The following is a 13,237-nucleotide window of genomic DNA, read 5'->3' as shown; positions in this document are numbered from 1 at the left end:
GCTGGGCGCGGGCTTCTCGTCCCGGCCGCGGTGACAATCGCCCGGGATCGCGGACCTGGACTGTCGGGCGCGGGGAGGGCGAGGACTCGAGCGCTGGGCTCGCGCGGGGCCCCCGGCGGCGCGATGAACATCGTGGTGGAGTTCTTCGTGGTCGCCTTCAAAGTGCTCTGGGCGTTCGTGCTGGCCGCGGCGCGCTGGCTGGTGCGGCCCAAGGAGAAGAGCGTGGCCGGCCAGGTGTGCCTCATCACGGGCGCGGGCAGCGGCCTGGGCCGCCTCTTCGCGCTGGAGTTCGCCCGGCGCCGGGCGCTGCTGGTGCTCTGGGACATCAACACGCAGAGCAACGAAGAGACGGCGGGCATGGTGCGCCACATCTACCGCGACCTGGAGGCGGCCGATGCCGCCGCGCTGCAAGGTAACTCGCACCCGCGCCCGGGCATTGTTGGGTCAAGCCCTGCCCACCCGCGCCCTCCCCGGAGGGCCCCCGAGCCCCCGCCGGGCCAGCCTCGCTCTCGAGGAAAGACGAAATTCTGCTGGTCTCTGGCAGACGGGTGGAATTTGTCCGATCGCAGCAGGATCACCTCTGTGTTAGAAGGGAAGAGTGCCAGCCCGGTCCTCGCGGAGAGCCAGCCTCTCGGCCCCGACTCGTGTTGCCCAAGCAAGCCCGCTGAGGGTAGAAAGGCAGACGGAACTTGTTGCCACAGATGGGGATTCTAGAGAATTATCTCACTCGGACTTGCACGCGGCATAATGGGAAACTAAAGTGTCTTTAGGAAGTTGTTCCCGGACTGGGCTAAAGCCTGTATCTGTTACTGTGGTCGCGACCTCGTAGACTAGCACGGTGTTGATGGTTTCTTGTAACTGTAGCGCGGGTGCGAGTGGGGGGATAATTACATTGTTTCACCAGTGATAAGTAAGTGCTTTAGCCTCGCACCCGGAGCTGCCCTCAGAGCTGCCTGGCCTCGGGAGAAAGTGCTTGAAGAGTTGTAGCCTCGTTGTAAATTTCTTCCAAGTTTTTGGTCGCCCCGGTCTGCATTTTTGTATACTAACTAGCCTGAATCGGAGACACTTTTTTAAAAACCTAAACGGAGTTCATAACCAACCAATAAGTAAATACAGGCCCAGGAAATCCGATGGTGGCTGTTGCTTGTTGGCGAAATTCATTTCCAGGGAAAACACTGACCGCATGAGGACTGACTCAGGCACACCCCTCCCCTGTACTGATCTCTTGTTACCGAGTTTACTGGCACCTTCCTTTTTTTAACTGCTTGAAAATGCCGAGTGTTCACTGTATGGAGGGATAGCAAATATAAATTTTGTGCACTCCTTTCCCAAACCTAAAGATCAGGATGCTCGTTCCTCAGCGGTGTGAGTTTGGCTTTTAAGGGTTTTTTTTTGACTCCTTATGTGGTAAAATTGCATATTTACCTGTAAACTTGATTTGTAAGGATACCTCTTAGGGGAGTCGGCTACAAAAGCAGTAATCTCCATTTTTCAGAGAAACTTTATTTTGTGGCTTTGGGTGAATTACAGTATTATTTAAATTTTCACTTGTGAACCTTGACATCAGTTTCTATTTTGAGGATGCTCATGCTAAATATTAGAAGCTGTGTCTGGCTGCTGCCCCCCCCCCCCCAGGGTGTGTATAATGTGTGTTGTTCTCAGCTCCCCCACACACACCCTCCCCGCCAAAAAAGGGAATGTGTAATGTGTGTGTTATTCTCTGGGCTGACATCAGTTCTTTGCAGGTGTCTTTAACTCCAGCAAGCTGATCCCATGTGGTCTGCTTGTATTGGGCTTGTCACAATTAAATGACTTTTCCCTAAGCAAAGTTATCCAGTAAATTACTGTAATTCCCAGAGACTTCGGGGGCCTGGGGGCAGGAAAACAGCTGTAAGTTCGGTCATCAGCAAGCCTGAGGGTGTTAGAAATCTGAAGCTCACTGTAGTGTTTTTGTTTAGTGTGATCTTTGTCCTACTGATTACCACGTGACTCACTTTCTGCACCCCCTTCTCTTCCATTTTCCCTCTCATCTGGACTTCTGAGGACAGCTGGGAATGGTGAGGAAGAGATTCTGCCCCACTGTAACTTGCAGGTTTTTACCTACACCTGTGATGTGGGGAAGAGAGAAAATGTCTACCTGACAGCGGAGAGGGTCCGCAAGGAAGTGGGCGAGGTCTCGGTCTTGGTCAATAATGCCGGCGTGGTGTCTGGACATCACCTTCTGGAATGCCCTGATGAGCTCATTGAGAGAACCATGATGGTCAATTGCCATGCGCACTTCTGGGTAAATATAAACATCCTTGTTTTTTACCCCCTCCCCCCACGAGAGGGTTGGAAGGAGAGAGAACTCAGTGCCAGCTTGAGCGTCACCTGCTTTCTTTTACCACAGCGTCTCCTTCCAGTGAGTTATTCCCCCATGGTGAATTACAGCGTACATATGTTGGTTACTATTAAATCACTGCTTTCTCTCCCCCACCCCCAATTTAGTATTTCTTGAGAGGGTAGAAGACTGAACATTGTGAACTAGTTTGAAAGATTGCCATAAAAATAACAAGAGGGAGTATAAAACCCTGGGTTTGTTTATTTTACTTTCTGTCGAGTTTATAAAACATGGGTTGTTCTTATGAATTCCTAAAGTCAGGGTTTAGGCTTCCAAATTACTGCTCAGCCACATTTTAGAAAGTGCCAGAGATCCTGAGATCAGCATTTGTGGTCCACTGGGAGGGTTCAGGCCTCCGTAGCAGTCACTTAACATCCATTGACCATCTACAGGGTCCATGGCATTGTCCTGTTGGAGGACACCCCGGGACTCTCTTAGCAGAGAAGGCGCTTCTCGAATGAGAACAGAAGTCACTTCCCTCAGACCAGAGAGGGAAGGGGGTGTGAGGCCTGGTGGACTGGGGGTTTCAACGCTGAGAGCTTCTAGCCATGAGAGCTACTGCAGTATCTAGGAATTGGAGGGGGTCCTGCTGCTTCTGGTACCAAAGAAACCCCAACTTTTCAGCTGAATTATCTTCAGTAAAGGTAGATGTGAAACTCTCCTGTAACTGTACACTGTGTACACTGTTGACTCACTTTTTTGCCCTCACAGTATTTCCCCTTTATTTTCATAGATAGATCCAGTAAAGAAGGGATTATGAGGGCTGGGGGTGTGGCTCGGGGGTAGAATGCTTGTGCCGCAAGAGCAAAGCCAGCGCAAAGCCCTGGGTTTGACTGGGGGTGGGTGTAAGGGGATAGGGTTTTATTTATTTATGTTTTCATCGGCAGATTAGTCTTCTCGTAGAACACAACAAAGAACTGTTTCTCCTAAATAGGTCACATTAAACCTCATTAATTTTTTAGCAGTTGCTTAAAAAACTTAATCTGGCTTTAGAAGTACTTACTCAAATGTCGCTCATCTAGTATGGAGCCTCTCCTCTGATCCTGGAAGACGTTTCATTTTTAAATATAAGCTTTATTTAGCTCCTTGCCAAACCTCTAGAAATGAACATATAAATAACCTGAGCTAAGTCATATCTAAGTTGTACAGGAGTGAGGAGGTGCTGTTAGAGTGTGGGGACATAATTCTGCCTGTGGCGTGCGTCCAGACAGGTGTGCGTTGTTGTATGCAGTGGCTATAGGGATGGAATTAAAGTTTTTGCTGCTTCTGGGTCTGGAAGAACAGGCAGCAGGTGTCAAAGGAGTGGTATAGGGAAAGCCAGCCTACCTGTGTAAACCTGGCAATACAGTTTACCCAGAAGAATCTCGAGTGTTTTATAATTCTGAGTAAAGCAAACAATCATCATTGGAAATGAAAAGCAGACTGCCGGTGGGGTGTAGTTTCCATATCTGAAGTACAGAAAGGAGAGGCAAGCATAGAAATGCCAACTAGTTCTGGTCACCAGCATTAAGCAGATACACAACCATTGGTGGGTTAGTACAGGCGCTGGGAGTTTTTTCCCTGATAACATTTGAGGTGATGCAAGATTTCATCACTCAACTTTCACCTACACCAAGTACTCTGAAGTTTCACAACTTGACTGCTTTCCCTGAATGATTATTTTGCTGACTTATAACATTTCACGTGTAACCAGATTTTTAAAGAAACCCCAAATCTTCTGTTAACAAGGCAGAAGCCTGTCGTCCTTCCCTAGAAATCCTATAAGTAGTGCTAATTTAGAGTGTGTTAAGCACAGAAAATCCATAGCCTTGGCTTTGAAGATGCGCTAATATTCTGTAGTTCTACCACTAGGCTCCTTTCTAACGTAAGGAGGAAACTGAATCAGATAGAAATAGAAAAAAATTATTCTGGAACTGCATGCTAAGGAGGAACACACCACCTTCCCAGCGTTCTTAGGGAACTTCGAGATGTTGCTTAACCACACAACTTAGGGAGTTCTTGGAGGCCTTGACAGCAATGACGTCGCTTCGTATTAAAATATGGGAGGCTCCTCAATTCTCCAGCTGTTTTTCTCCTAAGCATCTAAACTTAAGAATTTATTTTCAATATTGAGTCAGAAAATTCATTTTACATTTGGAATTTCTGACTGCTTGCCAAGACTTACAAACCTTTTAAGAAGTTGAGATTTAGCAACTAAAAATTTTTAAAAGGCGTGTTACAGCTTTTACAGTGATTGAGGTAGGAGGCTTACGTAGCCGTGCTCTTAGGCGAGAATGTTAGGGGTGATTTTTCAAAGAGCTGTTGACCGTGGCTTGTGCTATTCTTCCATGCAGAAAAAACAACTGTATCTTTTCCCTGTGTCTGGGTAAGGAACAGAAGTTGCCCCATATATTTTAAAACGTAGATCAGCTGATCAAAGAGAGCTCATTCAATTATTTGAACGGATCCTCTTGAGCCAGACTTTTAAGTAGCAATTACTGTCTATTTCCATAGGATAGCAAATAGTATGCGAAGCGTGACTCAGAGTTAAAAATTCTGTGCTGTGAAGTAGAACCCCCCGGGGCTCTACCAGAAAAGCTGTGGGCGCCCCCACTTCCACATCGTCCCACCGACTCGTCCACCTGCGTGGAACCCTTCTGCTTGTACCCTGCGTGGCTTTTAAGGTTCTGCTCCTTTCTCCCACAGCCTTCTCTCCCTGTTCCAGCCCTTCCTGGCGTTCTTCAATATCACAGCTATAAGGACCCTTGGAGGCCATCTGGCCCAAACCCTTGTCTTCCAGTTAAACGATAGTTAAATGACTTGTGGAGGTCATGTAACTTTGTTCTTCCATGAATTTTTTTGCAGCAGTTGTTACGCCCATGGTCTGCTGCGTAGTGTGTGCTTTTCGGTATAACTCAGTCTACACTGCCCCGGAGTAGGTGGCGTGCTGTCTGAAGGCAGCTTGCCGTGTACAGTGCATCTGTTTGTTCTCTTCTGTCTGGAATAGAACTCGGTTCTTGTCACTCAATAAATATTTGATAATTTGATATTTAAGCTTCTGCTTAAACACTCAGGAGATAACCTAGTCAGAGAACAGTCACATGGTTCTGTGTTGTAGACTTTCAGAGGTAAGCATTATGTTGGGCTACGTGTAAAACTGATCCTTCAAAATGAGGCTGCTCACATCCATTATTGTTTATGTCTTTTGCTTCCTATTCAACTTTTACATTCATCTCCCATTTGTGTGGGGGCGATTTTCGTTTCGTCTTTTGTGGTACTCCTAAGAAGTGAGCCTAGAACTTCTCACCTGGGCTATAATCCCTAATCTTTTTTTTTTTTAATTCTTGGAGACAAGGTCTCACTAAGTTGCCCAGGCGGACTTCCACCTCCCACCCCACCTCCACATCCCAGAGTGCTGGGATTATAGGTGTAACCCACCACGCCTGGTTTGTGTGCTCGTTTTTTTTTACTACAGTGTATTACCTCTGCTTATTGGTGTGAGGCTAGGAACTTGAGAAAGTTGTTGCTGATACCCCAATTTGGATTAAGTTTAAATTGAATGTGTGGCAGCAGTCCATTTCTCCCAGGGACCAGGCCACAAGGAAAGAACTATTATAACAGTTCCTCCCTTCCTTTTTGTGTGCCATTTCTACACCCTTGGAAAGCTTTTCAGTATCTGGCACAGCCGTCTAGTTTGCTGTGACACTGACTGTTCAGTGTTGGTTTACTACCAGATGATCTCCTAGGAACCTTCTCTTGGTCATAAGTCAAGGAGGGTTAGATTTTGGGTAGGTTTTAGCCAGCATATTCTGCCATGAAGTACTCACAGTTAAGGCCAAACCCCAAATGCGTGCAATATCATGCACTGAAGTTAAAACCAGTGTATTTTTTTTGGTGGTACCGGGAATCGAACTCATGACCTCATGCTTCCAAGGCAAGCGCTGTGCCACTGAGCTATATCCCCAGCCCAAAAAGCCTGTGTAGAAATCATTCACAGAGGCGCTCTCCTCCTGTCACAGTAAGATGAAAACGTTGGAAATACCTGTCTCTTCCACTTTGAAGTTTGGAAACCTGTCCTCCACACAGAAACTGCAACCCCACGTCTCCCCTAACTATTAATATCGCCTCACTTGTTATTTCTTCAGAGAGGAACCAGACTCTCAGCTTGCTGTTTCTAGAAACCAGAATTTTACCTATAGATCCTTTTTGACCAGAGAGTTGCATTTGGCCTTTATACTTGAGCAACAAATTGATCCTTGATTAACCAAAAGGGGGAAGCAAAAGCATTTAACTCTAGGCCTTTTATGTTCTGAAAAAATTTTACATGGTAAAGAGCTAAATCTGTCAAATAGCTGGTCGGTAATTTACTTCTATTGATATGGTAGTCAGACAAGATAATTGGTAGTTAATTAATAGACCACTTAACTTAAAAGGTTTCGCAGTTTTAAAATACTAATTACTGAATTAGGCATTTATCTATATCCAGATGTCTAAAGTCTATTTAGTTAAAATCCATCCAGGAAAACTAAAAGCCCACCAGCTAGATCTGAGTAATGTAGCACTTAAAGACATTAGTGCTGTGCATGTACCTAATATCTCATGAATGGTCCCTAATCATTCATGTTTAAGTTCTTACGTGATTTACTGGTTTTTAATTTCACATACCGTATTCCTCTGTTAGCTAGTTAGAGAAACCTAGTTTTGTTCAGGCCCTTTTAGATTTAGATTTTTAAAAAATCATTTCTGTAGTGTTTTTATAAAACTAGCCAATACATCCTCCTCCATACTATAGTATTAAAAATTGTTTAAGACTGAATATTGTATAGATTATCACTTCGCTATTTTAGTTTATTGATTTATTTATTTTTTGTCTTATTGAGACAGGGTCTCACTATGCAGTTCAGGCTGGCCTTGAGCTCACTGTGTATCCCAGGCTGGCCTCCTGCCTCAGCCTCCCAAGTGCTGGGATTACAGGCGTGGGCTACCACGCCCGGCTACTTCCCTATTTTAGGGTAGCTACCAAAACTTAGAATTCGTGTGTCTGCACTAGAGCTGGTGTCTGTTATTAAGTAAATGTCATATGCATGAAAACATTTGAACTTTAAAAAGTCCTTGTCTTGGCTTGAGTTGTAAGTTGACATGTTTTGTCTTATTGATTCTTGTGATTGACAAATTGAAGACTGAAGAAAACTTCTCTTGGCAGCCTGCTTGTGTACCGACAGGCACAGAACAGGGCCACGTGCTCCTTGAACTTTGCGCTTCTGTACCTGACGTATTACGTAGTAGGCCCAAGTCTGTTGCTACTGGACATCAAAGTCTACAGCGTGATGCAATGTCATGTTTATAACCAGTGTGAGCGTGGAACTAGACACCACCTCGTATAAAAAGCTTCCCATCATCTTTGATACATATTTTAATCAATGTCTGATTATGTTGGTTGTTTAGAAAACATTGCTAAGAAGCCAGTGCAAAAATTTCTTCTTTTTTTTTTTTTTGAGACAGGGCGTCACTGCATAGTGCAGGCTAGCCTTGAACTTTGTGTAGTCCAGGCAGGCCTCCGACTCATGTGATCCTCCGGCCTCAGCCTCCCGAGCGCTGGGATCACAGGCGCGCGCTGCCGCACCTGGCCAGTGCTGTAATGAGCGGTGTGAACACGTGGTAGTGCTCGTGCTCCCTATTGCCAAATCCGACGTGCAGCGTGATCCTCCCACAGAGCGTCGTAACCCGCTGACCACCTCCTCGAAACTCCGGTGCTTCTGCTGCCCTGAGGAGCCACTGTTCGTGCTTCTCCTCCTTCCTTCCCCACCCCCTTGCCCCCGCCCCTTGAAATTTGCTGTTTAGTTCTGTGCGCTCCAGCTGATTCTCGCTGTGTGTCTCGAAGTGGGTAATCTGCTTCATCTGTCTCTGCGACGTGGACAGCTCAAACTCCTACAGCTGTCTTGTCTGTTGCGCGCAGTCCCTAAAATCACGCCTCAGCACTGAGCTCTTCTCTGCTCCTGCGTTCTCAGGGTAGCCAGTCGCCAGGCTTGGGAACATCAGCGTTATCTTCAGCCTTTCCTCCTGCACACGTTCACGGTCACCCAGGCCCAGCTGTTCCCTTGCCACCGTGTGCTTTGACGGATCCCCTCCTCTCCACCCCCTCCTCCAGTGTGTGCCTCCTTTACCTCACCCGACTCACAAGAGCTCTAAACTTCTTTTCCTATTTCCATTCTTTGCTCTTCAGCCTGGGGTTATCTAAGCGTCAAGCAAGAGCCTCTACCTGGCTGTTCTGCATTCAAGTCTTGTTTGATTGGGAGACAGCAGAAGTTGAACAGTTCAGAAAAAGTGTATCACTACTTCCACAAAAGAAAAGCACAAATTCCAAATATTTTCATATTTCCTAATGGTATCTTTACATATTAAGGTGGTGGGCCCTGTAAAATAGCCATCAAATTCTTGGCCCAAGGAATGGCTCCTTTTTGTGTGATCATGGAGTGGCTTGTGCCATTTATCTTGATTCGCGGAATTACAGTTAGTATTTGTTCCTTTCTCCCTGTTATTTCTATATCCAGACTTTATTCCTTATTTGCCCAAGTGGAAATGAATCTGTAAGTCGAGTCAAAGTGGAAGCAATCCTTTAATCCATGCTCAGGCTAACGCTGAATAGTTTTTCACAAAGCCTGAATGGAGAGCGCCTCCCAGGAGAGCCTGTGGCCGTTTACGCAGGCAGGACTGGGTCACGGGGACCTGGAAAAGAGCTGCAGACCCTGTGGTTAAATACATACCAGTGCTTACGTTCTCTCAGTTCTTCCTCTTTCCTTAAATTTGTTTTTCTTCTAAACAGTTTTCAGATTTTTAGAATCTAGTAAATTCCAGTGGATGGATTTAGCGGCTTTAGTGAATCCATGTAGTGGCAATCTAAAAAAATTACTGTCAAGCAATTTAAAAACTTCACTTGAGAATTAGAAAAAAATTAAGTAGGAACCCCCTTTTGTTCCTAATGTTTTTCCTTTTGAGGGGGGTCTTTTTTGAGACAGGGTCTCACTGTGTACTTCAGGTTGATCTTGAACTCACTTTGTAGCCCAGGTTGGCCTTGAACTCAAAAAAGATCATCCTGCCTCAGCCTCCTAAGTGCTAGGATTACTGGTGTGCACTACCACACCTGGCTCTTAATGTTTTTATTGAGGTAAGGACTATTAATAGCAAATTCATCCAGAATTTCTGCTCTATTTCTTTCTAAAGCTAAGCGAGCCTCTTTCAGTTGTAACATGTAGCCAGCTGGCCTCTAGGTAAATGTACAAATAACATGCTGTGTTTGCTTCCTTGTTTTGGCAGCAAACACAGTAGGAGGCGTGTGACTGCAGTACAGTCATAGCATCTGGGGCTGGGGAAGCCCGTGTGGGCTGATGGAAATCCTGATTACAGGTTGGGCCTTCCTGATCTGAAAAATCTGAAATCTTAAATGCTCTACGTTTAAAACTTTTTGAGCACCAATGTGATCCCACCAGTGGAAAATCCCACACCTGAGCTCATGTGATAGGATTGCGCTCAAAACAGGCACACGGAGAATACTGTATAAAATTACCTTCGGGCTATGCGTACAAGGTATACTTGAAAGGTAAGTGAATTCCATGCTTAGACTTGAGACCTATCCCCAAGATAGCTCGTTATGTGTATGAAAATATTACAGAACTCAAAACACTGTGGTCCCAAGCATTTTGGGTTGGGTTGGGTTGGGTTTGGTTTGGTTTGGTTTGGTTTGGTTTTGAGACAGGGTCTCACTGTGTAGTTCAGGATGACCTTGAACTCACTATGTAGCCCAGGCTTGGCCTGGAACTCACAGTGATCCTCCTGCCTCAGCCTCCCAAGTGCTGGGATTATAGTTATGTGCCACCACACCAGGCCTAGTCCTAAGCATTTTGGACAAGGGATTTGCAACCTGTGTCCAGTATATTTTTGCCCCCCAACCAAGGTGTACTATGCTGAAGTTCCACTAGGGGGTGTACTAAAAAGGGTGGATTTGTATCTTATTTCCTACAAATACAGCCAGCATTTTCCTAAGAGAAAGAACCCTTTGTAACTAATCCTTGGAGTATGACAAAACCTGATAGTCCTTAAGAAATAGGGAACCATTCCTTACTTCACTTGAATGGGTTAAGTTTAATGTTCTGAGCCTGTATCTGCAGGTATCAGATTTAAATGTCTTGATCCCCTTTGGTTAGCGATTTCTTATCTCAGAAGGTAGTACAGTAAGCTATTCAAAGACCTATCTCCTAGTGTCCATCAGCTGACCTAGAAGCTCCTTTTGGGTTATGACCTTATGTAAATGTAGTTGGAAAATAACTAACGGATGGGTACTTGTGAGTCTTTGAAAATGTACAGTAGAGGGGCTGGGGATTTAGCTCAGTGGCAAAGCGCCTGCCTGGCAAGCGCAAGGTCGTGAGTTCGGTTCCCGGTACCGGAGAAAAACAAACAAACAAAAAAACAAACAAAACAAACAAAAATGTACAGTAGTTAGGTAGAGCGTAGTGCTGGTCTCTGCTATGTCTTAACACTGTTAAAATGCTGCTACTGAGAATACAGTTAGCAGAGCGTGGCCTCTGATGTGATCGTGTTTACCCTGACATACCTGGTTGACCAGTTTCAGTCACTTAGAAGGGTGTATGAAGGCGTATGCCTCTCTGCTGCAGAGGGCAGCTTTCCGTCTTCAGGAAAGCTGACGTCTGTCGATGAGATTCTCCAGCAAGACCCACTCTTGAATTCTCTTTTCTTTTCTACTGTATTTGTCAATTCTCTTAAAGCTCAGGTTCACACCTGTCAGGGACCATTTTCCTAAATGCTCTGAAACTAAAATTAAGTGAACCACAGGGGAAAAAAATGAATATCCTCTCATAATGATCATAAAACTTTCAACACTGCAGCAAATGCTGTTAGAATATTTAACAAGTAAGGGCAATTACTGCCAAAACCTTGAGTGCTGTCAAATTAGCCCCTTACAATGACAAGCCACTTAAGATGAATTCACATCTGGAAACAAAACATTACTTGGTCTGTGAAACTTTAAAAGATCACACAAAGATGTGTGAAAGGTGACAGTGGTGTTAAACATTGTTTTCTGGATCTGGAGAAATCAGAAGTGTTTCTCTTACTTGCTGCTTGCATAAAATGTGAATTTCTTGCCTCTGCTTCAAATACCTTCGTACTGGAATTTTTGAATATTAACAAAGTTCAGCTTCTTAGTGTTATTCTAAGCAGTGGGGCTCAAAAATAACAGCTCCCAAATCGATGTAGCTGGGAAAATGTTTGTAGTGTGACTTGTGTAAACACATGGGTATTTTGAGGGCAAGTGAAACTTACAATTCAAAGCCTGAACTTTCCCACCTGAAAGCTGTCATTAGCACACTGCCCCCTACTGATTTCTCAAAGATTTTGAGAAGCTGAATGGTTCTACAAACTCTTGGTAAAGAAACATGAGGAGTAATCAATGACTTTATTTTTTATTTTTATTTATTTATTTATTTATTGTCTTTTTGAGACAGGTCTGGCTATGCAGTTCAGGCTGGCCTTGAGCTCACTTTGTAGCCCAGGCTGGCCTCGAACTCGCAACAGTCCTCCTGCCTCAGCCTCCCGAGTGCGGGGATTACAGGCATGCACCACCACGCCTGGCATGAATGACTTTAAAAATCTGTACTAATTTGTAGTGTTTTACATTTGTGAACTCTTCATTGTAATTTATAGTTCAGACAGTTGTTTTTCTGTCTTAGTGAAAAGAGGACTGAAAAAAAAAAATGCTCAGAGGAAGAGGTGTTGTTAGAAAGGGTTTTCATTGTATCCCAGCGTCATCTGGAAGACAGGGGCAAGGTGTCTGAAGCAGCCACTTAGAACCTGTTCCCAAGGGTCCCTGCCACGGTCAGATACTGGGTTTTAACCAGAAGTCTGGTCGGGCACAGGGCAGAGAGGACTGTGAGCTATACATAGCAAGAACCAAGGACTGGAGAAACAACCTAGCCAGAAATAGATAGCACTTCTAACCAAAATAGCCTACAAATATATGCTTAATGAGTTTTTGTACATTTACTGTACTTTTTATATCGCACTTAAGTTTACCAGCTTTCATAAACACTCTTCTTCGAGTTCCATGGCAACTCTGAGTTAGTTACATTGTACACATATGCATGGATAAGCCAACAGTCTCGAGACCCTCAGTGTAGGGCTCTAGGTTAGAACGAGTACAAATACTCCTTACCCCGCCTGTGTGCTCGGAGCTCCTGGTACAGTAGATGTTCCCATGAGTCACTTGCAGTTCTTGCCCCGTGGTGTAATGGAAGAATTCATCTTCAAATGTGGATTTTTTTATTAGCATGGTTAGTTTAGCAATAACCAATTAACTTTAGCTTAATATCCCCAGGATGTCTGCTCTATAAATTAGACAAGCATGTAAAATTCTAGCCTGAAGAACCAAGGCCAAACTACAGTTTTGTCACCAAAGCCCAGCTTAGGATTCTTCTTGTCTTGTCTGTCATTGGCCATGGTCTCGAGGTGTCCTGCATCCTTGAGAATAGTGCAGTGCATCCTTGACCCGCCTTCTTCCATCTTTTCCCAGCTCCCAGGTCAGGTTTGATAAACTGTACATAAAAAGGTAGTGAGTGAAAAGGGCTGTTCTTCAAGAACTGGCCAACCAAAGCTGAGTAAGTGATTGTTACCAAAATTTCAGGAACAGTGGGATTTTACTTCGGTTTGTCTTATCTCCTAAAAAATGTAAAACCTTTATTCTGTTACATGATAATCTTCTGGGATCAGAATTCCAGAGAGTTCTATAAATTCCTTTTGATATGTTAATCAGGGATTTTCAAACTTGTACCGTTTTAGCTGGGTGTAAAGCCCATAATCCCAACTACT

The 13,237-nt window shown here is 44.7% G+C and overlaps 1 protein-coding gene across 1 annotated transcript in view; it reads left to right on the top strand.

The window, feature by feature from the left end:
- Positions 1–13,237, top strand: part of Rdh10 (retinol dehydrogenase 10 (all-trans)) — a gene marked incomplete at its 5' end in the record, with an annotated part of 30,700 nt that continues 17,463 nt past the window's right edge. Inside the window, 2 exon segments of the mRNA XM_005392094.2 lie at positions 1–412; positions 2,049–2,284. Coding sequence (XP_005392151.1) covers positions 124–412; positions 2,049–2,284 — 525 coding nt within the window.

The sequence above is a fragment of the Chinchilla lanigera genome, unplaced genomic scaffold (assembly GCF_000276665.1).
Source record: "Chinchilla lanigera isolate Chin_1 unplaced genomic scaffold, ChiLan1.0 scaffold00043, whole genome shotgun sequence".
In the NCBI taxonomy this organism is placed as follows: Eukaryota; Metazoa; Chordata; class Mammalia; order Rodentia; family Chinchillidae; genus Chinchilla; species Chinchilla lanigera.
The sequence above is the reverse complement of the archived record's forward strand: the minus strand, read 5'-3'. Positions and strand labels throughout refer to the sequence as shown.